Here is a 26271-nt window from a genome sequence, read left to right as displayed (position 1 = left end):
CTCTGAATCTCAGAGCGGTCACAATCTCCTTTACCCCTCCCCCCTGCCACAACAGACACCCTGTGAGGGCTCTCACACTAGCTGCCCTTTCAAGGACAGCTCTGCAAGAGCTATGGCTGACCCAAGGCCAATCTCAGAGCAGTCACAATCTTCTTTACCTCCCCCCTGCCACAACAGACACCCTGTGATGGCTCTCACACTAGCTGCCCTTTCAAGAACAGCTCTGAAAGAGCTATGGCTGACCCAACGCCATTCCAGCAGGTGCGAGTGGAGGAGTGGGGAATCAAACCCGGCTCTCCCAGATGAGAGTCCACACACTTAACCAAACTAACACTTGTGTTAGATGGCACAAACCTTAACTCTGAGAACAGGGGTGGCCAAGCTTGATTAACAGAATAAACATCAGATGTTTGAGAGCAGCAAGACATGAACATCAAATGTTTGAGAGCAGGGAGGAAGGAAAGTAAATAGCGGGGGGAGGGGCAGATAGAAAGTGATTTTAACTTCAAATGCATTTTCCTTTGTTAGGGGAAATCATCCACGCTGGTTAGGTCACACTTCCACTTGCTCCAGGCAGGGCTATGCAAATATTCTGTATGCCTAACCAGGACTGAGTGGGAGTGTCCTTCTAGTGTGAATAGCCCTGCTGCTTCAGCAGGTCATCTGAGTTTAGCTCCTATTCCCACTAATGAAAGTGAAAGCTCTACGGAAGACCCTTCGTCTGAAAACACCCCAGACTCTGGGTCTGGTATACACAGAGACCAAAATAAGGAGAAAGGCGACAGTCCCTTGGAATCCAAACCATCTCCAGGAGCAATCGAAGGGGCAGGCAGGAAGGGCACTCCAGCGTCCTCCCCAATCCAACTGGCCAACCAAAAGCTCACAGCAGCGCTACTAGGCACTGGCAGAATTGCACTGGAACGAGGAGAAACTGCACTTACAGTGGCTGGATGCGGGGACTCAGCAAGCTCAGCTGCTACCCCAGCAAAAGGGACAAAAGATGCATCTTCCAGTGGTGAGAACCCCAACCTTCTGGGAGTTGAGGGAGCCTTCGGGAGCCTGCCAATGCAACTAGACCCCAGGCTGGCCTGCATTTTACAAGGGGGAGCTGCTCTGACCCAAGGTCCCCACATGCCCACAGGACTTACTGGGAGTTTGGGAGCCTCCGACATGGCGACCATGCCCTTCTGGGCCATTCCTTTCAGCCAGCCGGCTGCTGATTTGTCATCATATGCCTAGAGAGCGGGCTGGCAAGCCCTTCCTCCTCTTCTATTTGGGCAAGCCCAATTCCAACAGTTGGCAACAGAGGGCGCTGTTCCGCAACGTTTTGAAGGGGAAAGCAGCCGTTCTAAAACTACAAAAAGGTTCCAACCAAGCACTGCAGACGCTGCAGAGGGAGCTCTTCCTCCCTCGGGAGGGGTCTCCTGACTCCTCCCCCTCCTCAACATCTAGCCAGTCCCTGCAAAATAAGAGAAAAAGATCCCTGGGCTTGAGAAGAAAGCATCAGCCAAGATGAGAGTCAGAAGACAACTGTTCTGTTGCTGCAGCACATCCAGGTAAGTGCCCCAAAAAGTCCCACGAAGAGCAGGAAACTCCATCCAAGAAGGCCTCAGATGGAGAGGTGGCACAGTCTGTCATCAGAGCAGCTGCTTTAAGTGCAGCCACTAAGAAATTCTACACAGTCCCCAAGGAAGCAATGGAGGATCTCAAGGTGCCATTGGTGGATGCCCCAGTGGTAGCTCTGCACTCAGGGGCAGTCCAATGCAAAGATGGAGACAACATACTCAAAGACCAGGTGGCCTGTAAGAACGAAGCAGTGCTCAAGCGCTCTCATGAAGCTTCATCACTAGCTATAACAGCCTCTGCTGTACTTTCCAATTTTGCTAGAGCTATTGTTATTTGGGCTGACAACCTGCTACAGGCGTCTGAGTCAAATCCTTTGGTGCTCAATAAATCACTTTTGAAAATTAAGAGGACTGGTCAACTCATTGTAAATGCATCACTAGACACTTTTCAGTTTGGAGCCAGAGCTCAGACTGCTAACATTGTGGCTAGATGTAACCTTTGGCAAAAACAATGGAAAACTGACACACTTTCAAAATCTAACTTGTCCACAGAGAAGTTTATAGGCAGGCTCCTCTTTGGGGAGAACACCCTTAACAAGGTGCTTATAGAGGCAGAAAAGAAAAGAAAAAGGCAATGCCCTCATCCTCATCAGCAACCAAGGAGAAAGATTCAAAGGGAAAGCTTTTCATTCATTTCGTTCCACAACAGCATGGACAGAGGAAAGGACAACAGGGACTTCAAAAATCCCAGATACCCCCGTTTCCATACCAGATTTCAACATAGGCCCTTGACCAGCTCAAGACAACCTGAATGTACCAACACAACCAAGAAGCCAACAGCGTGATGGAGGAAGGCTGCAGGAGTTTGTCCAGATTTGGGAGCACACAACTTTGGACCACTGGGTCCTCTCTACAGTACAATTTGGGTACAAAATAGAGTTCATCAACCTTCCCCCACATCACTTTGTATACTCTCCAGCCCTCAGAGGGACCCAGAAACAAAAATCCTTCCATCAGGCAATTCAACACCTTCTTTCAATTGGGGCCACTGAAGAGGTTCCAATTTCACAAACATTCAAAGGAGTGTACTCAGTCCTTTTCATTTTCCCAAAAAATCAGGGGACTGGAGAGCCATCTTGAACCTCAGAAACCTCAACAAATGGGTTAAACTGCAAAAATTCCACATGGAATCCTTACGAACTATACTGCAAATGATGCAGCAGGGGGATTTCCTGTCATTTCTTGACTTGAAGGAGGCATACTTACATATCCTTATTCATCCTGCACATCGACAGCAGCTCCAGTTTGCCTTCAAATACCAGCATTTTAAATACAAGCCCCTGCCTTTTGGACTGTCTTCATCCCCCAGAGTCTTTACCAAAATAATGGTGATGCTCACGGCTGCCCTGGGACTCAGGGGGGTCCATGCTTACCTGTACCTCGACAATATTTTGGTGAGAGCAAAATCAGAGCAGACAGCACAGTAAAATACATCTTTGTCTGTGTAGATTCTTCAAGAGCACGGGTTTCTTAACAAACTTCCAAAAAAGCCAACTGCCACCCATCAGATGGTTGGTACATCTGGGAGTGGTCATAGACACACTACAGGCCCAGGTATCCCTACCGGAGGAGAATCAGGTAAAAATTCAAGGACTGATACAGAACTTTTGCAAACAAAGGCAAGCAGACCTCATGTTGGTAGCTCAGGTGATGGGTATCCTGATATCCAACAATAGATCTGGTGCCCTGGGCAAGGTTTTATTCCAGACCTCTTCAATGGACTCTCCTCCCTTAGCAGAGAGATATTGTGAGGAGGCGACAGACAGACGGATTCCTCTCACAACCACACTGAGGAAATCACTGTGTTGGTGGACAAGGAAGAGTCAAGGAGTTGTCTTTATTCTTCGGAAGCAGATAGTGGTGACCACAGATGCCAGCTCCAGAGGCTGGGGAGCACATTGCCCGAATAGCTCAGAGAAGATGGTCAAGGGAGGAAAAAGAGAACAGTATGAATCTTGTTGAATTAGGAGCCATCAGACTAGCCCTTCTGGCCTTTCAGGACCTAGCGCAGCATCAGTGTGTTTTAATAAAGACAGACAACATAACCACTAAGGCACATGTAAATCGTCAAGGAAGGACCAAAGCATCCAAACTGTATAAGGAGGCTATAAAGATCTGCCTATGGGCAGAGCAACATTTGCAGGGTCTCAGGGCACAACACTTCCAAGGGACTCTAAATACTGCAGCAGATTGGCTGAGCAGGAAAGACTTGGCTCAGACCCAATCAGCAGGCATTTCAGGAACTCACAAGATGACTAGGGGTGCCAATCCAAGACCCATTTGCAACAGCAAAGAACAAGAAGGTTTCAAACTTCTTCTCTCAGTTCGAAGAACCAACAGCCGACGGGGTAGACGCCCTCATTCAAAGGTGGCCAACTGGGCTGCTGTATGATCCCACCAATGCTCCTAATCAGCAGAACCTTGAGCAAAATACACAGGGGAAAGGCAGAAGTGCTTTTTGTAGCACCAGACTGGCCCCGGAGGTCTTGATACTCAGAGCTCATATAGATGTCGATTTCCAAACCATGAAGACTCCCAGCCAGGAAGGACTTACTGCTACAGGGACCAGTTGTACACCGCAACCCAGCTGGTTAAAATTGACAGCATGGAAGTTGAACGGTCAAACTTAGAAATATCGGGACTTCCCAGAGAAGTCGCAGATTTCATTTTCCAGGCCTGACAACCAGCAACTAGGAGGATTTTTAACTATAGGCAGCTTTCTGGAAGTGGTCCACTGAGCATCAAGTGGACCCTCTGAAACCTTCATACAGGGACATTCTGTCTTTTCTCCACATGGGGTGAGAAAAGGGACTCCGTCCAAATACCTTAAAGCAGGGGTCCCCAAACCCCGGGCTGGGGACCAGTACCAGGCCACGGCCTGTTTGAAACAGGCTGCACAGCCTCGCTGCCCCCCCCACAGCCTCACCCCCCCCCGCAGCCTCGCCCCCCCAGGTGTGAGCCTGGGAAGCACTTCACAGCCCCTTCACCAGCCTTAAAATGGTGAAACGGTGGGAGAAGGAGGAGGCGAGGCTGTGGGGGAGGCAGCGAAGGAGAGAGGAGAAAACGGGGGAGGAAAACGGAGAGGAGAAGGAGGCGAGGTGACATGGGGGCGGCAAAGGAGAGAGAAGGAAACAGGGAGGGAAATGAGGAGGCGAGGCTGTGCGAGGGGCAGCGAGGCTGCATGGGGGGCAAAGGAGGGAGGAGGAAATACTGCGGGAGGAGGCTAAATTGGGTGCCCCCCATCCTTCTGGCCCTGGGGCTGTGGTCGGCAGGCTGGGGACCAAAAAGGTTGGGGACCACTGCCTTAAAGCAACAGGTTTATTGCAGCAGTTTTAGGAAACAGAGGGATTGACAGGTTGACCACCAATAAATACATCAAAAGGCGTCTCAGATAGCCCCGCCTGTAAGACACAGGTTTCCAACATTGAGTCTGTCCAAAGCATTACAGGCATTAACTAAACCCCAATTTGAACTTCTAAGATCTGTAGAAATAAAGTTTCTGTCATGGAAAGTGGCATTCCTTGTGGCTATCATGTCTGCAAGGAGGGTGTCTGAAATGGGGGCCCTATCAGTTAGGAAGGAACTATGTTCTTTCCATAAGGACTCTGTAGTCCTTCAGATAGAACCCTCTTTTGTCCCCAAAGTCAATTCACATTATCAGGTAAATCAACACAGCATTTTACCATCTTTTTGCCTTAGGCTATCACACCTGAAGGAGAAGTCTTGGTACAGGTTGGATGTATGGAGGGTTCTACAGATCCACATCAACAGAACAGCCTCATTCAGACTCTGTTTCTCAAGGGTCTGCAAACATGGGAAAGCAGGTTGCTAAGGCAACCATTGCTCTCTGGATCAGGTTGTGCATTCAGAAGGCCTCTGAAGTTGGAGGGTTATATGTGTCCTCAGGGATCACAGCCCATTCTACAAGGGCAGCAGCCACCTCTGCTGCTTTCACTACTGGTGCTCCTGTTGAGGAGATATACAGAGCTGCTACATGCTCTTCCTTTGCCACATTTGTTAGGCATTATAGAACTGACAGGAATCTATAGATGTTGCCTTTGGTAGAAGGGTTCTCCAGCAGGTTCTGGAGTGATTAGCTTTACAGGTACCCACCCATGGTACATTAAACTTTTGTATATAACCAGTATGGGTGACTTCCCCTGCCGAAGGAGAATGTAACATTGAACTTACCGGAAGGTTTCTTCTCTTCGGCGGGTCAAAATCATCCAATATAATTTCCCACCCACTGTTGAGTTGTGTAGAATGGATGTTATCAAGTTTGATGGTTATTAAAGTGTGGTTTTGTTCAGGTAGTTTGTGTGTGATAATTTGTTCTTTGGAGTGATTTAAAGAGACAAATGCCTTCTTCAAACTTGCCAGTGAGGTAGTGGGGGCCTCAAGAGCCACATAATTCCAAGCCACAGTTTGGCCACCCCTGTTCTAGAGTCAAAGTATCAAAAAAGCAGAATCACAGTTTAAATACAGTTTAGCAAGATAGATAAAGTGCGTGGCATGTTCTGAACATTCAATAACTATATTGTCAGAATATCACAAAATGACTGTATAATCACAAAAGCAATAAAAATATCACAAACTGTGTTTGGTGTTTTTCATTTACAAAACTTTCAGTAATACACTCAACAGTAAGGATATTTCAGTCCCAAGGTTTTCAGTGAAAATTCCTTGTGAGTTTCTTCTCTTCCGTTAATATCAGAAAACTGAAGCGAAGGGAACCGGTTTCAGTAGACAGACCTTCTTCAGCCTACGGCTTCATTTGCCCCAACAAGGGCTTCATATACCATTCCCAAATGACTTGCTAGTTGAAACACCGATCTTAATGAATTTCAAGGATAATAATTCCAACACTCTCTTGCTGGTATTGCCTCAAAGGCCACAGCTTGAATGTCCTCAATTGCAATTCAAGCATATCACAGTCCAGGCAGTTAGTCCATCAGAATCTCTCTTCCCTGGTCTCCTAGCTCAATTCTAGTTTTTTGGCCAAGCAGCCTCAGGTGATGATGACATCCACCAGAACAAGTTCTTGCTATAAGCCTCTAGAAGATTACCACACCACGCCTAATTCTTCCCCTCCCATCCTATGGGCCACAGGTTCTCGTGAAAAGCTAATTCCTACACTTCCAACTCTGGCCTTGAAGAGGATAAGGGCTGTTTAGGTAGAGAGACCAATTAGTAACACCTGCAAGATGGAACAAGCCCATTACCAAACACATTAAGTCTTGAGGGATGTCAGGGATGCGATGCCTCACAATCTCTTAATTGCCAATTAAATAAATTGTGGGCTTCAATCTGACATATCTGTCATTCTTTAATAAATTTATATGCTGCCTTTCTTTCCAAGGATCCCCCCTGAAGATGGATAACATTTTTACTATTATATTGGAATCCAGAATATTTTTGGCAGACTCAAATATATTCAACACGATCTTTTGTGAAAATCATAGGCATAGTCCCGTGTGATAACACAGTGTTTCTCATTTGGCTAAGATGAATAAGACCTGTAGAATGAATGCAACTATGCTTCCGGATCAGTTCTAGTTCAGCAGTTGAAAGTCTTTTAAGAATGGTGGCAGAGGGTCTGTAACAACACATCCTGGAAGACCAAAATGGTTCTCTCAGTGGTTTCTAAACAATGCTATTTTATATGTCAGGTTGGTGTCCATTTAGTTTTTTGTGTAGACAGTGACGTGGTTGTCCTAGGTAGAAAACAGAAGACAGTGTTGACAGATTGTGTACACCACCTCCTATGACACGGCTGCTTAAAATGTTTGTCTTCAGCGCAAGTGGGAACATAAAAAGCCTTGCTTGTGTTTCTGAAGGATACCTGACCCACTGGAGAAGAAAAAGTGTTCTTGAACTCAGAGTGAGAATTTGTTCAAGGTTGCCCACTGATTAATTCTTCTCTGTGAGGGGTCACAACCTTCTCATTTGAGAACTAACCATTTATTTCTTCCCTAAATCCCATCCTCTTATCTCATGACTGCTAAATTTCAGGGCTTTTTTTGTAGCAGGGATTCCTTTGCATATTAGGCCACACACCCCTGATGTAGCCTGGACCTTACAGTAGGCTCTGTCCTAACAGCCCTGTAAGCTCTTGGGGGACTGGCTACATCAGGGGTATGTGGCCTAATATGCAAATGAGTTCCTACACCAAAAGAAAGCCCTGATAAGTTTATTTGGGATCCTTTGATGAGAAGCTTTCCAAAACCACAGTAGGAGCTCATCTATAAAATCTGCTGGCTCATCCTTATAAACCCTGAATTAACTCCAAACATTGGTGAGGCAATCCTTTGCAGAAGCCATGCCAATTCTTCATTGACAAATCTTGTTCTTCTTTATCTTTTCCCATCATGTTACTGGGAACTGATGTTATACTAAGTGGCCTGTAATTTTTCAGATTCTCCCTTTTTAAAATCTGTATTACTGCATTACTACATGTGGTATTTATACTACACAGGTATATCATACCTGTGGTATAAAGTTGTTTACAGCTGTACTGAGCAAATTCCAAAATCAGAATGCCTTTTAACAGGACCTTTTAATAATACTTTTTAACAGGACCAGCTAAGTAACATAAAACGATGTGCAAGCACTGAGTTCATTCTGTATCAGGCTTGATGTTACAAAAACTAAAAAAAAGGGGGAAGGGAGGAGACATGATTGAAATACTTTACCTCAACAACTGGCTCCCAGAATGGTAAGCAATCTAGTAATAAAAATCTCAAATATTAAACCATTAACATGAGGGTAATTCAAATCACTCTTATTACAAGATGTTCTCTTCTGAGTATGTCCCTTATTTCCCATTTCAAGATTACCTCAGCATTTTGGTCAGGTAAGCCACAGTATATCCCAAATATTCATCTTGGTTTTCATAAGTTACTTCTGGAGTAAAAAGTAACTGTGTTGTAATTTGGGGGTAACCATCAAGATAAAGCTGACATTTCTCGGAAGCTGAATCCTTAGCCTTCTGTGCTTCCACAGAACATTTCCCTACCCACAACTCTACCAATAATTACACAGCCTTGCAAATTGCAGGTCTTCCATATAATTTAAAAGAAATACTATGCAGACAATTGGTTGTTTTCTGTTGAGATGACTCGCATGCTAGCAGATACGGAAGCAGCTGATGTGCCTACTCACCTAGATGCTGGATATATCTTGCTGAGCTCAGACTGAGGAGTTGTTGTTGGCTCAGGCTGAGGAAATGATGGTGGATCCCCTTTACGGAAGTCAGCCAGCATGTCGATTAAGTCTAGCATACACAGCTTGACCTGGATGAATTGGAGTAATATGTCTTGTACAAGTATGCTACCTGGGCAGAATCTATAGATGTTTCCAGCCATATAACAAGTAAACTATCTAGCATGTGGTCTGATGGTTCAATATATCTAACCCATCTGAAAAATGGGAACAGCACCACCTTCAAATGCTGAACAAACTGTAGCTTCTGCCTGCACAGGTGAGGCATAGTAACCAGAGATGGGCTTTTTCAGTGGCAGCACCTCACCTGTCGAGTATTCTCTCCTTTGAGACTCACCTGGAGCTTACTCCACTCTGTTTTAGGTGCTATGCCACAATATTTCTTTTTACCCATTTCTCTTTAATTAGGAGGTTCATATTTTTAAATCTGCTTTTAAATCTGTTTTTACAATCTACTTCTTCCTTGAGGACTGTTAAATGTATCACTTAAGGTAACTACATGTTTTATGTTATGCCTGTTTTTATACTCTGGGCTATTAGTGGCTGAGTTTTTAAAAACTCTTTGCTAATTGTAATGATTTTATGATTTTTCAAATTTATCTTGTATTAGTTTATGAGCCACCTTTTGCATGTCTCTGAAGAGGATGATTATTATTATTATTATTATTATTATTATTATTATTATTATTATTAAACAGTTCTCCAGCCTTTAGTTGCATGGACACTTGTGGATTTTGGGGGGGGGGGGGGGATCAAGTCATAGCTTATAGCAAACCCATAGGGTTTTCAAGGCAGGAGACATTAAAGGGTGGTTTGCCATTACCTGCTTCCACATCATGGCCCTGGTATTCCTTGGAGGCCACCCTTCTAAATACAAGCCAAGGCCAACCCTGCTTAGCTTCCAAGAGCTGGCAAGATCAGGCTAGCCTGGGCTGTCCAGGTCAGGGCTACTCACAGATAATGAATGCATATCTTGGATCCTACAAAATATGCTTTCTTGTAAAAACATATGAAGATTCTTTGTACTGTCGGACAACTGGTTCATCTACCTCAGTACTGTATCAGTCTATAAGGCTATTAAGGTACCCCATTTTATCCTCACCACAATCCTGCAAGATAGCTTAGGCTGAGAGACTGGCACATGGTCACCCTTGGGGATCTGAAACCGGACATCCCAGATGCTGGCATGACACTCAAACTACTCTACCACCCTGGCTCTGAATAGATCAGTGCTGTCTGTTCCGAATGGTGGAAGCTCTCTGTGCTTCTAGAGCAATTCCAAGGACAAGGGTTCCCATATTTGGAAAAGCAAAAAGGAGGACATATTTCCCAACTGACTGCTTCAAATGAATTATCACTATGACAAATCTCATTTTAAATACCCTTAACCATTTAAGCTACTAACTAGGAATATGTCTAACCTTCTGGCCCAAAAAGAGGACATTTTCATCAGTTTTTTTTAAAGCCCAGAGGACTGACACCAAAAAAAGAGGACATGTCCTTTAAAAAGAGGACATCTGGTAACCCTACTGGGGGACTGAACCTGGGACCATTGACATTCAAAGCACAGGCATTACAACTGAGCCACAGCCCTTTCTGAATAAAATAATTGCAAGTTACTAACCCTTAATGTTGCACCAATATCTCCAGAAGTAAATGGTCTATGTCTGATTTATATTCAAAACCTAGCAACATGTCTGAAAAGAATCTCCCGTGGTTTGGAATACAATTTCTAGAATCTGGTGCCCTGAACAGCTTTCCCCTCATCCTGTGGTTAGCAAAAGCAGAATTAATTATTCAAAATGATCACACAAGCACGCTTGTTTTGAGGCATACATACAAGGTGCAGAATTTGGATTGTCTGGGTGCAGGAATTGGGGGGTGGAAGCACACAGAGCTCTCTGTAGCTGTCCCTGAGAGTAATTGCAAGGAAGAGCTTGCATACATGAACTGATCACACAGTGAACCAAACTGTGGATCTATCTTCAGCTTTACTGACTGGGAACAGCTGCCTAACATCTGAAGCAGGGCTTTCTTCCAGCTCTGCTGCTTGAGATCTTTTTGAACTGTTCATTTTTGTAGTGAAATAGACAGTCACTGAAAAGGAGCAGACATGGAACCTTCTGTGGGAAAAGCCTATGCTCTACTCACTGAACAACAGGCCCTCCTGCTATGATTGACACTGACCGCATCCAGTTGCGCTTCTGTGTCCTCTTGGGCCACGTCGGCTGGCAGTTTCCTGTGCTTGGCCACCATCTGGAAGAGATTCAAAGTCGCCAGCTTGATCTGCCCCACCTCCAAGGTCTTCTCAGCAGCTGTGGTCTGGATTCTGTTCCAGAAAGACTCCTGCAGAGAAAGTCACAGAACAGGGAGTCCGGTAAGAACACTGCTGCTTGCAATTTACCTCCCAAGGTGTGTCCTGGTTGTGGGTTTTTTTAAAAGATATAGAGGCCCTGTTCCAGGAATAACTCTCTCACAGATAGAAAGCCATTCACAAAGTCTCGATATTCAGCCACAGGAGAGGCTACATGAGAGTTGTTGGTTTGTGCCTGCTCCAGTTATGAAAGAAAAGAGACTTTATCCATCAACAAGCTCCAATACTAGGATTCCCACATACAACAGCACAGGAATGAGCAGCATTTTCAGCCTGAGGGCCATGTTTGTGTCTTTGTTTGCTTTTCATGGCATTCACTTGGATGCCAGCTCTTCTTGCTGCCAGCACTGGGAACAGGAAAAGGTCCCATCCAGCTCAGAATCCTGGCAAGCAGGGGAGAACCAGCCATGGGCCGCTCCCACATGCTGATGGCCCTTTGCCCCCAAGCTTTTTGAACAATGGTTTGGAGAGTTCTGGCAAAATAGCCATGGCTGCATTCCAGCAGGCTAATGCTCCTAACAAACTGTTAAGTGGCATGAGGGCGGGGGGGGGGGGGGGAGTTCTCAAAGGTTGGATCCAACTCAGGCTTTAATTTACAGCCCTCCCCACTCCAGACCCAGTCACTTCTCCAGCCCCATAACACTATTTCCTAGGATTCTGATCCAATGTTACCTCTCGAGATGTTGATTGTGGCTATAGATCACTGTAATGTTATTGTGCTGTAGCAATCAAGCAGCTGCTAATTTTGGAAAGGGGCCTGGAAAAGCCCACCAGTGGCACAGAGGGAAAGGGGTTTACACAAGAAAAATGGTGCCAAAATGAGATAAACCTTGAGAAAAGGTTTGAGTTATATACCTAGTTCTCTGCTTGCCATATTTCTCCCCTGCTTTGCTGTTAACTGATTTTATTAGATATTTTTGAGAGACAGTGCCTTCTCACACTGGAAGGTATACTTTTCTGCTTGTCCCGCTGCTGGTGCTCAATGGTGAGATGATGGAAAGGGGAGGGGGATGTCAAGAGATGCTGCAATGGCAATTCTACCTAGGAATCTAGAAATGACATCGTTACCTTGTGTGACACTCTAGGAATTTCCCTATGGTTTTTACAACAGAACTTCAGGGAACCACTAATGTGCTGAGTGATGCTGTGATGTCCCTTCCAGTTATGCAGCAAGAAGTGCCAACACAAAACACCATTTCCATCCATCTCCACTTCCTCAAGCATCCTGCCAGTTGCCAGCCAAGAGCCAACAGTCTGGAACCCTCTGATTAAACAGCATTGTGTGGATGCTTCAAAAAACCCACTACCGTTTGGATGCCCAACTTCAGCAAAAGTTCAGCAACCTACCCCTTCATGAACCCTGATCTGGGTCTGTTCCAGCTGAGCCTGCAGCTGCGCAATCTGGTTGTTTTGCCGCAAGATCTGGTTGCTGCTCTCTTCCACATATTTCTGCAGGCGGGTGCGTTCCTCTTCCACGGCTTCACGATTCACAAGCTCCCTCTGTGTTAACTTGGCCTGGGATGCAATTAAGGTCTGGAAACGGCTGATCAGTTCGGGGATTTCCTGAAACTGCAGTGGGGAAGCAACAATAAAGTAGACAGCCGGTACATGGTCATTCTCCTGAGATAATAGACACCAGTGCCTTTAATTCACGTCATAAGGGCCAAAATCTGGAAATGACATCACTACTTGCACTCTAGAGGTGTGTTGCAGCTCCTGAACCTGCCAGGTACTTCTTTCATTTCCCAGAAAGGTTCCCAAGAATGTAAGAAAGTGGTACCATCACTTGGAACCTGCAGGCGCCTTTCCTTTTGGGAAGCAAGAGGCTGCGTAACAAATGAATGCATTGGCCTAGGGTAGATGATGTTATGAATAGCAGCACACTAGGCCTTTCTGCTTATGGCTGAAGCAAGCCACAGAGATGCTGGGCAGCAGCACTGCTGGGTCTGGTCATCTGGAAGCTAAACCAGTGGCGCTTCTGCAGGAATTTGCTTGAAGGACTAGAGCTTCTATTGCTGGGATAGAGGGGAAGAGGTGACCTTATTACCAAGAGGCAATGGAGGCACTAGGGCTGCAGTGCTTATACATGCACACATGCTCAGTGACTGGCACAACCCATTCCAGGCCAGTGGTAATACTTGCCATCTGTTACGGAGCTTAATGAGTAAAAATACCCATCAGCTACAGGGTTCTGGGCTGCAGACTTTGGGTTGCACTTAAAATAGTTCAGGGTTTTTCTTCAGGCATCTTAATTCAGGCTTCCACCTCCTCAGCCCTCTCACCTGCTCTGCCTTTTCCACAACCTTTTGCAGGTATTCAGGAAAGGCCTTGTGGGCCTCAAGACGCTGCTGCAGCTTCTCCTTCAAGAAGAGGAGTCGAGCTATTTCCTGCCGAAGGTGCTCTGCCTCCACTCCTCTCTGTGCCGCTTGTTGCTGCTCTACCTCAGCTTTCCGCAGGGCCCGGCTGCGTTTGGCATCGCTGTCCTACAAGAGGGGGAACATGATGTCATGCCATGTTTTCCCTGGCCTCACCCTTCCACATGGGGGTTCAAAAACCCTGAGCAGTGGCTTCTTCATATGAAGAAGTAATCACTTCCTCAAAACAGGAATCACTTTCTGAGAGATTATTTAATGAGATCTGATTTGTTACTTATCTATTATCCATCTTCACATTATCAAAGATTTCAGGTTTTCACGGCTGGTAACATCATTAGGGTTTGTAGAATCTTTCGGGCTCAAGTGCCGTGTTCTACTGGAGAAAGTTTTTCTTCCAGCCGAGAATGAAACGTCTGGAAGAAAAACTTTCTCCAGTAGAACACGGCACTTGAGCCCAAAAGATTCTACAAACCCTAATCATCTTCACATTACCAAAAATTGACTTTATTCAGCTTGTTGTAAACCTTTGAAATTTCAATAAACTTTTGAAAAGTTAAAAAAAAAACAACCAGTAATCACTGAATCAAACAGATTAGTGACAGTTGAAATCCAAAGGAGGCATTGGCCTGTACCCCAGCACTCTGTGCTCAGAAAGCAATTTTCTTGCATTCCTCTCAACTTCTGCAGCCCCTTCTGACCCACCCAAAGATTTCTTCAAAGGCTGCAAGATCCAGACCTCATTTTGGGCAGGAGCTCACAGGAGCGGAGCTTTGGAACCTCTAACGTTTATTGTGCTCTTTCTCTCTTACCCCCCCCCCTCCCAAAAAATACTTGCTTCTGGGCTCCATTGACCAAACCCTCTGTGAGAATTTTGAAGATTTGACAAACTTTCTAATATTTTTCACCACAAAAAAATTGGAAAATAACCAAAACATATAGAGAAGACAGATGGAAATTTTCATCATGCCACTGTGGTCTCATAGGAGAAAGTAACTTAAAAAGTATGATGGGAGTAAGGTTTTAAGATGACAATTACAATTCAAGAAGAATTTTATGGTAGATGCTGAGCTGATATAATCTAGTACACCTTCCAGTGACGCCAGGGGTGTGTGACATATGCAAATGAGTTGTGCTAATGAGCTCCAGCACCTCTTTTTCTGCAAAATAACCCTTGGCAAGATCCATCCAATGGAATAATTGCCTGGCTGGTGGGGGGAGTCGTGTAGTGAGAAAGGGCAAGCACAATTCCATTAGGGAAAAGGTTGATTTGTCCCTCATCGTTCCCACCCACTGACCTTCACAACTGTTCCTGTGCAAAGATCTCACAACCCAAATGATCTTCCTGAGAGATGGAAGGAGCTGTAAGAACCAGGGGGAATGCTGCAAAACGTCTATGCTTGGATGGCTGGATACTCCCCACTATTTAGTGTGATGACTAATTAATGGATCCCTACAGGATTTCTAGAGAGCCAGTTTGGTGTAGTGGTGAAGTGCACAGACTCTTATCTGGAAGAACCGTGTTTGAATCCCCACTCCTCCACTTGCACCTGCTGGAATGGCCTTGGGTCAGCCATAGCTCTCACAAGAGTTGTCCTTGAAAGGGCAGTTCTTGTGAGAGCCCTCTCAGCCCCACCCACCTCACAGGGTGTCTGTTGTGGGGGGAGAAGACATAGGAGATTGTAAGCCGCTCTGAGTCTCTGATTCAGAGAGAAGGGCGGGGTATAAATCTGCAGTTCTTCTTCTTCTAAAAGGACTGGACAAACTTTGATGGACGTTCCATTTCTTTATTATATTAAGCAAAAGGTATTGGCCATGACAGCTAAACAGAAGACAGCTAAACAGAAGCAAGCAAGGCATGAAGGGATCAGCTTTCCTCTATAGCATGTGTTTACTTCACATACAACAGAGGTACACTCAGGACTTTTTTTGTAGCAGGAACTTCTTTGCATATTAGGCCACACACCCGATGTAGCCAATCCTCCAAGAGCTTACAGGGCTCTTAATACAGGGCCTACTGTAAGCTCCAGGAGGATTGGCTACATCAGGGATGTGTGGCCTAATATGCAAGGGAGTTCCTGCTACAAAAAACATCCTGAGTGTACCTCTGTTGTATGTGAAGTAAACACATGCTATAGAGGAAAGCTGATGCCTTCATGCCTTGCTTGCTTATGTGTTTTGTTGGAAACATTGAGGTGGTTTCTATGGGAAACAGGATGCTGGATTAGATGGACCTTTGGTTTGAGCCTGCAGGCCTCTTCTTATGTTCTCAGAAGATTATGTGAAAGCACAGCTTACAATGTCTCTGAATTGTTTCCAACTGAGTTTACAGAAGTACAGGCAGACACTGAACTTTACAGTTCAAGGAAAAACCCAACTTTTCAACTGGCTTCTGTACCTATGCCTTTCAAGACAGTTCGATCTGCTGCAGTAGATAAGCGGTCATGCAAAGACTCAGTTATTAAGGCTACAATCCTAAACAGACTTCCCTGGCAGTAAGCACCATTGACAAAAAAAATTAATTCTGAGATTTCCCTAGGATTCCGCTCTAATACCTGCACAGCAAACTTGCATTAAAGGCTCAGCTATAGATGAGGTTCGATAAATTAGAAATCCTAGATGTAGTTATTTGGGTAAAAGGAGAACACAACATTCCAGGTTCCTTTCCTGGATGTTTAGATTTTATTTAAAAAAGCAGTGGGGGGGAAGGAATGATGTCTCTAAGATCCCTCTTACGCAGACTTCCGATTCAGTGGGAGCTCACAGGAGCACAGCTCCTGAACCTTTCTGAGAGTTCCACCTCCTCCTTCCCACCTTGTCCACTGAATAGTAGGTGCAGCTGCATAACAATTCCTGGATGAGCTCCACCACCTATTTTTTCTACAAAACAACCCCTGCTCTTATGTATATTAGAGCCTGAATACAAGTTCCATTGTTTATGGGTCAGCCCTGGATCCTGCTGAACTGAACACGTCCAGGGACTGGGAGTTGCATGTTGAAACTTAAAATTCTCAGGTTAATGAGGGTCCAATTCAGATTGGGACTGTGGTTCACAGGAAGAAGGGACTTAAACTTTCCCACCTGTAGTGCTTTCCTGACCTGATATGATGCCAGGGAGCCACTATATGCCCCGCTGGGGAAATTTAATATGTAGCCTACCACTCCATCAATAATCTCTGAACTTGGATGGGAAGAAGAAGATATTGGATTTATATCCTACCTATACTCTGAATCTCAGAGTCTCAGAGCAGTCACAATCTTCTCTACCTTCCCACACACACACAACAGACACCTGTGAGGAAGGTGGGGCTGAGAGAGCTTTTTACAGCAGCTGTCCTTTCAAGGACAACTCCTACGATAGTGATGGCTGACCCAAGGCCATTCCAGCAGATGCATGTGAAGGAGTGGGGAATCAAACCTGGTTTTCCCAGATAAGAGTCCACACACTCAGGGGTCATTTCATAGAAAAAGTGGTGCCAGAGCTCATTTGCATAACTCATCTGCATATGCCACACATCCCTGACATCACCAGAAGGGATACTAAATTATATCAGTTCAGCATCTACCTTAAAATGCTTCTTGAATTATAGTTGTCTTAATAAAACCTTACACCCCTCATACTTTTAACATGATTTTCACCTATGTAGCCACAATGGCATGATGAAAATTTCCATCTGTCTGCTTTATATGTTTTGATTATTTTCCCCATTTTTTGTGGGGGAAAATATTAGAAAGTTTGTCATATCTTAGAGTTCAGCAAAATTCTTACAGAGGGTTTGATCAATGGAGCCCAGAAGCAATTATTTGAGGGTGGGGTGTAAGATTTGTACAATCACATTTAGAGTTTCTGGAGCTCTGCTCCTGTGAGCTCCTGCCCAAAATGAGGCCTGCACACTTAACCACCACACCACACTGACTCTCTTGACTCTTATCGCTTTTAGGCCACTTCAGTCCCTGTTTCAGCCCCCCAAATCACCTCTCCCCACCCTCAGTGCCTTAGCCCCACTACAGAACATCTAGCAACAGCAGCTGAACCCCTCCTCTGATGCCTTCAGACCTTCAAGAATTTGTCAAACTTCAAGACCGCTTCTTTGAGCTGCTTTTCCTTGCTCTCCAGCTCCTGCTGACGATGCTGCAGGCTCTCCATCTTCATCTGGAATTCCTACAAAAGGAACATCCAACAGCAAGGAGAAGGCTACATAGTGTTCAACAGTGTTAAAAGAAATGATAAGTATATTCTTTAACAGCACAGCAGCTAACTTTTCAACCTGCCATTGTAGCTGTGCTTTTAACTGCAGCATAAGAACTGGTCTACAGCAGAGCCTAAGGATGCAATCCTATTCCTAAACACAATTTTCATAGAGTAAGTCCAACTGAATGCAATGGTACAATTCTGTTTGTATGTGTTTATGACTGCAATGTGAGAGACAGACCTACAAATCAGGAAGGTCCCCAGTCCAAACCTTGCCTCTGTCATGAATTTTTTTTAGGCAAGTCATTCACTCTAAGCCTCACTCTGCCATCTGTAACATTATAGGGACTTGGTTTTTTTCTTTTTTAGATTACCATATCTAACCCCTCCTATGTGTTTAAAGGACCTCGAAGGAATATGCTGGAGAAGTCAACCTGTGCATGCAGATCTGCTGCATGTGTTCTGGTTCTTGTATTCAGTATTCACATCATGAGAAGAGCCCTGCTGGATCAGACCAGTGGTCTTTCTAGTCCAGCATCCTGTCTCACACAATAGCCACCAGTCCCTCTAGATGGCCGACAACAGGGCATTGCTGTGGAAACCTTCCCCTGATGTTGCCTCTTGACTCTGAGAGTCAGAGTTTTATTGCCTCTGAATGTGGAGGTTCCTCTCAGCCACCATGGCTAGTAGCCACTGACAGACCTCTCCTCCATGAATCTATCTAATCCCCTTTTAAAACTGTTTGTTCCTGCGGCCATTGCTACATCCTCTGGCAGTGAATTTCATATTTTAATCACTCTCTACGTTAAATGGCCACAGGAACAAATCCTCCAAGCACTTACAAGGCTCTTTTTTGTAAGCTCTTGGTCAGTTATTAATCAGCTCAGAGGTCAGTTATTAATGGCATAAGTACAAGACAAGATGGGGAGCAGGGTTTGAAGTTCACTGGTAATACCAGCACCATGCACAAGTCTGCAAGAAACATTAAATTATTTATTGAAGAAACTGCAAACACTGATTAAGCGAGGATGTTGTGCAAACTGCACTTCTTTTTCATTTTTGATTTTTCCAATACTAGACTCTATGAAAAAACTGCCAAACATCCACACTCAATGTACCTGTTCAGTATATTTACACCACTGGTTTAACAATAATTCCTTTTCAGAAAATGCTGCGAATTTTAGCACTCCAAAGAGTTGATAAGAGATTTCTAAGTGAATTGTCAGCACCTTCACCAAACTACAGGAACCCAGGATAACCTTGCACTTGAGAAAACATGAGAATGCATTTTCAGGGAGATTTAGGGCAGAATTCTACCAGTGCAGATCTTACATCTCAGCCAAAGATCCTTGATTGTTCTGTACACGCACAAAAATTCATGCGTGTTCATCAACAACGGAAGTCTGCATCACAGACCTTTTTCATCCTAGTTCCTTTAACAAGCTCTTGCCAGTGGTGCAATTACCTCTTTCTGAGCTAACAGAGCTTGTTCCACCTCTGCCAGCTCTCTTCGTTTCTCCAGCAGGCAGCAACCAGCAGGCAAAAGATCATCTTCTTTTTCAGGGATTTTCCTGGAACAAATATACAAGGGTCACATCAACCTTCTCTTTGCTGTGCACTTTTGGAGGTAACTGCTATCAATTTCCAATGCACTGAACTCAAATGTTCCTCTGCTCCAGCCACTGAAAAGCCGCCGGCAGTCTAACTGATGGTCTGAATCAAAATAAGGCAGCATCATATGTTCACACGTCATTAAGACTTATATGTACGAATGGGCCATTCCAGGGGTGTTTTTACATTGACCGTTTGCGACTCTCTATCACCGCATTGGAAACAACACAAACAGAACTTCCATATAAACTCTCATGCGACGATTGTCAGTGACATCAGGTCACATGTTCAGCTACCCAATCATCACATGCTGGGAAATAAGCTAATGCACATGAATGTGTGAACCTGCACTCAGAGAAGAGACACATCCAATATATTAGTGAGAGCGATGATACTCTAAATAATTACACTTATCCTATATATAGCATATTTCAAGTGTTTAAAAAAAACCACTCATATGATCACAGTAGAGCTTATAACATCCCTATAAATTAGGGCAGACAAAATGCAAGTAATTTATGACATTTGCCTCAATCACATATGATAATAAGTGGCCACAATGTTGTCCCCTAATAGTTGCATTATCCAGGTTCTCCTTTGCTTTTCTCCAGTCATTCCCAAATATGTTCTGATAATATCATTTGGAAAAAGACTGCAAGGCATGCCATATAGGAAAGTACACATTTTTGTAGGCACTGCCCACGTGGGCTCCTTTCCAATGCACTAGTATCCTATACTTGCCATTTCCAGATGCATGGGGAGGGGGGCAAGCACTCTGAAAGCTTTTCATAGAATCATAGAGTTGGATTCTTTTCATAGAATCATCTAGTTCAGGGGTGTCAAACTCATTTATTAAGAGGGCCAGATCTGACATAAATGAGACCTTGTCAGACTGGGCCATGTGTGCCATAAAATGTAATGCCAGGTAACGGAGATATAAACTTTATAAAGGACACAAACACAATTAAAGATTTTTTTAAAAATTTAAAAAATAAGACATGCTTAAAAGATTAACGCTGTTGCAATATTTTGTTTATTTAACAGTTTCTGATAACTGACACCTCTTGCTCTGAATTACTGCATCAAAATCTAGAGACAATGTCCCTGTTGTAACAATCTTGAGTATGCTGTTCAGGTGTTGTTTAAGCTGCAAACCTACTTTTGATTTATTGATATTTATTACAGAAATCTCATGGCTGATGTTTTGAGTCTAAGACCAAGGGGAAAACATGAAATGGCTGGGCATTGTGAGCTTTTGTACATGCTTCATGTGCTGGTCAGCCAATGGAGAAAATACAGGCTTTGCTTTGTAGCTCCTGTGCAATTCAGCATGCCTGGCAAAGCAAGCTGTTATGCAGAGGGAAGCAAGAGAGAGAGAGAAGGACACAGATGACAGTGAGTTGCTCGCGGACCTGATAGGAGTCTTCCAACGGCCTGGTCCATCCCTCGGGTCACACATTTGACACCCCTTATCTAGTCCACCCCCTGCACAATGCAGGAAATTCACAAATACTCCCCACTCCCAATGACCTTGCTCCATGCCTTGAAGATGGCAAAAAACCATACCTCCAGGATCCCTGGCTAAACTGGCCTGGAGAAAGTCACGATCAGCATTTCCCTGGGCATGCAAGAAGAGGTAACAAGAACTAAGCACAGATGCAACCCTTCCTGCCCTACTTCTCATGTCTGCCTAAGTTCACAGAATAACACTGTTGCCAGATGGCCTCCATTTGAAAACCTTCAAAGAAGGAGAGTCCACCACCTCCCAAGGAAGTCTGGACAGCTGCATGTATACAGATATATTGCCAGTGCCATGTAGTGGTTGAAGTGTCAGGCTAGGATCTTGGAACTCCTAGGTTTGAATCCCTGTTCAGCCATGGAAGCTCATTGGGTGACCTCGGACCAGCCTCAAAGTCTCAGCCTGACTTACCTCACAAGGTTGTTATGAAGCTAACATGGAGGACAGAAGAGCTGCGTCAGCCACTTTTTGTCCCCATTTGGGAGACAGGCCAGTTATATACTAATTAAATAAATAAAAACATAGTGGGGCTTAATTTTGGAGAAATGTGCATTTGACAGGCAAGTGTGAGAAAGAGAGTGGAGGTATGGGTAAATTTTGCTGGGAGCCTAGTCTCATCCCAAAGAAGGCCACAGCAAACCACCTCTGCTGAATTCTTGCCTTGAAAGCCCTAAGAGGTGGGGACTTTATGGAGTCGCCATGAGTTAGTTGTTGTGACAGGGCAGCAACATACTACCATTCGGCCTGCAAGCGCATTAGCATGAGAGGGTCTCTTCCTAGCATTTCAAAAACTCATCAGATTTTTTTGGTCTTTCATTACTGATGACAGGATTTAAATTGGACGGTGTCAGGTGCGGTCAGGACAGGGTGGTGCCGCATTTCACGCTTGTTCCGGGCCCAAAGAGCTGATGCTGAGGTTCTGCGGGCATAAGATTCCTCTGATAGGCCACTCACAGAGCAACGCGCTCCCGTGCCACAGGTTTATCTCCCCGCCCCGCTTCTATTAAGCAGAAACTGCGACGCAACCCTGTTGCCCCCCTCCGCATCCCAATCTTACACGAGCAGCAGTCTGTCGCGGAAAGCCGCACGCACTCTTTCCTCCAAATCCGAAGCCATCGCTCCGCAGCCAAAGCGCCACCTTCTCACCCCTCCCCCCGCCCCCGTCCAGCTTGTTGCAAAGGTCCGAAGCAGCCGACAGCTTGCTAACCTTTCCCACAGAAGCCGCGCGAGCCCCGCCTGCCCGTTGCTACGGAGACTGGCAGCACAACGTTCTGTTGCCATGGTCACGCGTCCAAGAGGCTTTTCAAGAGCTGGAAAGTTTTCTTTTTGCAGCATGTATGCGTACATGTGGATGGGGCTGCAGGGGAGGGGCAGAGGAGCAGGGGTAGCGATGCTTGGAAAAACCTTTTCATTTTTTTACTGCATCCAAGAGGGTGGGTGGAACTGGGTGGGTTGCGGGAATCCCTAAGATTTTTGTTTTATTGCCTACGTTAGGAAGCAGAAGCATAATGTTTCCCGACCATTGCAATAGGCGAGTTTCTGTTCATGCGCAAAATACACAGGAGCCTTACAAAGAAACTGGAAAGGGGGCGAGGGGTTTGTTTGTTACTTGCTGTTGGGGTGCAGCATTTTATACCCCACAGAATAAACCAGCAATGAAGCACCAAAAATAAAATGCAAATAAGAACCAAACAACTAAAATCTGGACTATAGGTGAAGCACAATGAACAGCCGATAAAAATAATAAACCAGTTCCATATCATATTCCACCCAGCGGTCAGGATGTAACTTACGTACTTCACACCAATGATGTATTTCATTTCTAGATACAGCAATAAAGTATATGGTTAAAATATTGATGTGTGATTGCAAAAATATTGGTTCAACGGGCGGATCCTAGTGAGCACCCAAATGGGACACCTGCTGGTTTGCAATCCTAGGCTGAAATCCATTCCATTTGGGGGTAAATGCATATCTCATTGTGTAACAGGAAAAATGGAACACAATCTGAGATTTCCTAATTCAGATGCTCTGAAACCCACCTTTCCCTTTGCTTTTTGTGGACGATGTGTTAGTGGTGGAAAGTGCCATCAAGTCATAGCTGACTTATGGTGACCGAATAGGGTTTTCATTGGCAAGAGATGTTCAGAGGTGGCTTGCAGTTGCCAGCCTCTGCATAGCAACCCTGGATGTCCTTGGAGGTCTGCCATCCAACTACTAACTGGGGTTGACCCTGCTTGGCTTGCCTGGGCCATCCAATCAGGACCGGGAAATACACGGCAGTAAAGCACCAATTACTAATGCTGCTTTGTCTTTGGGACATCAGGTTCAAGCTGTGGTCAGCAAAAGCAGTCTTTGAGGTTGTGTGTATCTGGTTGCCAATTGGCCTGGGTGAAAAAAAAATGCCCTGTCAATTTTAAAGAGGCTTAATGGGATGTTAATTAGCTCCATGCAATGAAAAGCTTCAACTGCCCTTTCCCACACATTAAGCCTTTATTTTTTAAAAGAGCAATTTCCTCCAGTTCTGTTGGCAACCCTTTGTGATAGCTGTAATATAGTGGGTTCAAAGCATTGCAGAGACGAGATCATAGTGAGGACAGCTCTTTGTTAGGAAAAGCATGGTGTAGGCTGCTCCAACAAAGACTGACTAAGGGCCTGTGGGCCAAACCTATATACAACTCTAATCTCCCATGCTAGCTTGCTATTGGTTCATTCAAACAGGCAGGGGTCTGTGATAGCTGCAGGGTGGCAGGTATTTGGATCCCACTACCCATTGTGATACAGTCCCCAAGCTCTGCTTTCCTGGCTCCAATGAGCCGGCAGGAAGTACTTTAAGTCACATACATAACAATAGCCAATCATATCGCAGTTTTGTTGGCATCAAAATCAGAACCATGTCTGCATCTTCCAAAACTGTGGGTATCATAAGAGAGGGAAAAGCGGGGGAATGCACATGCTTAGAATAGGAAATATCTGCCTGTGGTTATAATGAAGCTGCAGGTGAGCAGATAAATAGCAACACAGAAGTAGACGAGTGAAAAGCAACAAAAACAACATGCTGTTCCACAGCAGAGTAATAAGAAAATTCTGAGCCAAGACAACCCCAGTGCTGTTGATTTTTTTTTATCGTTGAGATTTGTAGGGGGCGTAAAAATGTTTGACTTGCCACCAAGTCATCACTAACTTATAGCAACAATTTAGAATTTTCAAGCTAAGAAAGGGTGGTTTATCATTGCCTGCCTTTGTATGCCAGCCCTGGACTTTCTCAGTGGTCTTCCATCCAAGTACTGACCAGGGTTGACCCTGCTTAGTTTCCAAGATCTGACAAAATTGGGCTAGTCTGGGCTACTCAGGTGAAGGCTGATAGACATACCTGTTGATAAAACTCTACAACAATACAGGCTGAACCCCTCCTCTACATGTGACATGGATTAACCCACCCAGCTGATTGCTCTTATTTTGCATAATTTATTCTGTCGTTTCTACTGGTCTGTATAATTCACCCTGCTTTGGCTGATCAAGGGGGGGTTACCCAGATCTCTCCAGAGCCCTGAAACCCTGCCGGGTCTGAACATCCACCGAACTAACCACTGAACATCTTGTTCAACATCTCCTCTAGCTTGAGAGAATTGTCTGGGTGCTGCCCACATATTTCCCAAACAGGCTCCGCACAGCTAGAGGTTTGTTTGTTTGTTTAAATGAAAGTTAAGATTCATAGGCAGTCAGATTCTAGCGCCAATACCACTGTTGCCTGTTTTTCTGAAGGGGGATGGTGGAGTTCTGAACTCTAGCAAAAGAAAAAAAAATTAAACCCTTGTCCCTTTGTCAAATTCACACCCCAGCTGGCAATGAGATTGCCTTGTTGTGAGGCTGTGCTTTGCTTACGCAACAAGGCTTGACTGTTCAGAAGAAGTGAGGATTTCAATTCTGGATACGCCTCTGATGGTTACTCAGGAGCAGGAAATGAGGTGGCGAGCATCCTGTTTGTTCTCCAGACGGCATCCATTTTTCACTCATCGTTCGTGGCACTCTTAATTGTAGTGGGTGGCTGCCAAACTTTAGGAAAACCATCCAGGCTTCTTGCTTCTAAAAGAAGATTGGTTTAGTTCCTACAAGGCATGTGTCTTGCAGCCATCAGCCTCTCCTGTGGCTCTTCAGTGGCCTCAGATAATTGCTCTCAGCATTCCACAGTTAAGAAAGGTACTTTCAAGAGTCACTCCATCTTGTTCCTCTTGCCACATGTATCCAGTTATACAATACTGTGCTTGTGCTAGCTATGCTGCGTTGATATAGTTGCTGCTTGCTGCTTATCTGAAGAGAGGATGGTATGTTTGGGAGCTGGCTAGTTGCTATGTAACCAAGGCCATGAACAGGAGAAGATGTGACCCGAGAACTGATAACGACACCTGTGGTGACAAGAGCTTAGTAGAAACCCCGCACAAAACCCCCGCTTTAGCTTGGCGCGCTTTGGCTTGAATTATAACGGTCCGGGCAAAGGTTTATAAATTGGAGGAACTGGCAGGCTTGTCAGTTCTGACAACGCATGTATATGCCCACGAAGCTGAAATAAAGATCTTGAACTCTACTTGTCTGCCTAGCCTAATCCCAGACTCACGATGGCTGGTGAACAGGACCAGGCTACAGGGATTACCAAGCCAGACGGGGAGGAAGAACCGAAGCCTGAAGGGCCTCAGGTCACCCCGATCACTGTAACAGTATGCAAAAAGGACTGGGGCTCCATGGATTTCCAGGAGAGTATTATCGGAGATCTGAGAGAGGAACCCCCGCAGTACCACTGACACTCAGGGCTGCAACGCTCCTATCACCCATGGAGATTCCAGGGCGATGAGAGTCGGGGAGAGGACCCCCGGGCTGGTGGGTCCGAGGATGTGACCGCAAAATGGGTACAAGAAGCCTTAGCCGCCCAAACTGGTCAACTCCGTGAGGAGATGCAAGCCATGCACACCTTCATGATCCAAGAAATGCAGAACCTCGGCCAGCAAGGGACTCTCAAGATTCTTCTCCAGCACCACATCTCAAAAGCATATATTCTTCTGTGCTTGGCCTTCCTTATGGTCCAGCTCTCACAGCCATACATAATACCATCGCTTTGACTATACGGACTTTTGTTGGCAGGGTGATGTCTCTACTTTTTATTATACTGCCCAGGTTCGCCATAGCTGTCCTCCCAAGGAGCAAACGTCATTTAATTTCATGGCTACAGTCACCATCTGCAGTGATCTTGGATCCCAGAAATATGATGTCTGTCACTACTTCCATGTCTTCCCCTTCTATTTGCCAAGGTTTGATGGGGCCAAATGCCATGATCTTAGTTTTTTTGATGTTGAGTTTCAAGC

At 45.1% G+C, this 26271-nt stretch overlaps 1 protein-coding gene across 2 annotated transcripts; it reads right to left on the bottom strand.

Moving 5' to 3' along the window:
* Positions 1 to 7163: 7163 nt before the first annotated feature.
* On the bottom strand, positions 7164 to 22112 carry CFAP73 (cilia and flagella associated protein 73). 2 transcript variants are annotated; one of them, XM_060249769.1, is made up of 7 exons: positions 21972 to 22112; positions 19250 to 19355; positions 17650 to 17754; positions 13503 to 13703; positions 12568 to 12789; positions 11034 to 11192; positions 7164 to 7339 (listed from the first exon to the last, which is right to left on the bottom strand). In XM_060249769.1, the coding sequence occupies exons 1-7, from the start codon at positions 22028 to 22030 to the stop codon at positions 7307 to 7309; spliced, it is 885 nt and encodes a 294-aa protein (XP_060105752.1). In that variant the 5' UTR covers positions 22031 to 22112; the 3' UTR covers positions 7164 to 7306. The 2 variants fall into 2 exon arrangements, with proteins under 2 accessions (XP_060105752.1, XP_060105751.1); XM_060249768.1 differs by lacking the exon at positions 7164 to 7339 and adding an exon at positions 8757 to 8917.
* Positions 22113 to 26271: the final 4159 nt, after the last annotated feature.

Source organism: Heteronotia binoei, chromosome 11, assembly GCF_032191835.1.
Source record: "Heteronotia binoei isolate CCM8104 ecotype False Entrance Well chromosome 11, APGP_CSIRO_Hbin_v1, whole genome shotgun sequence".
Taxonomy (NCBI): Eukaryota; Metazoa; Chordata; class Lepidosauria; order Squamata; family Gekkonidae; genus Heteronotia; species Heteronotia binoei.
The sequence above is the reverse complement of the archived record's forward strand: the minus strand, read 5'-3'. Positions and strand labels throughout refer to the sequence as shown.

Coding starts and splice junctions, on each gene's coding strand:
- CFAP73 (XM_060249768.1), bottom strand. CDS start 22,030: ATGGCTTCGGATTTGGAGGAAAGAGTGCGTGCGGCTTTCCGCGACAGA. Junction 17,755..19,249: donor CTCTGTTAGCTCAGAAAGAG/GTAATTGCACCA, acceptor TTCCTTTTGTAG/GAATTCCAGATGAAGATGGA. Junction 8,918..11,033: donor CAGAAGCGCAACTGGATGCG/GTCAGTGTCAAT, acceptor CAATTCATCCAG/GTCAAGCTGTGTATGCTAGA.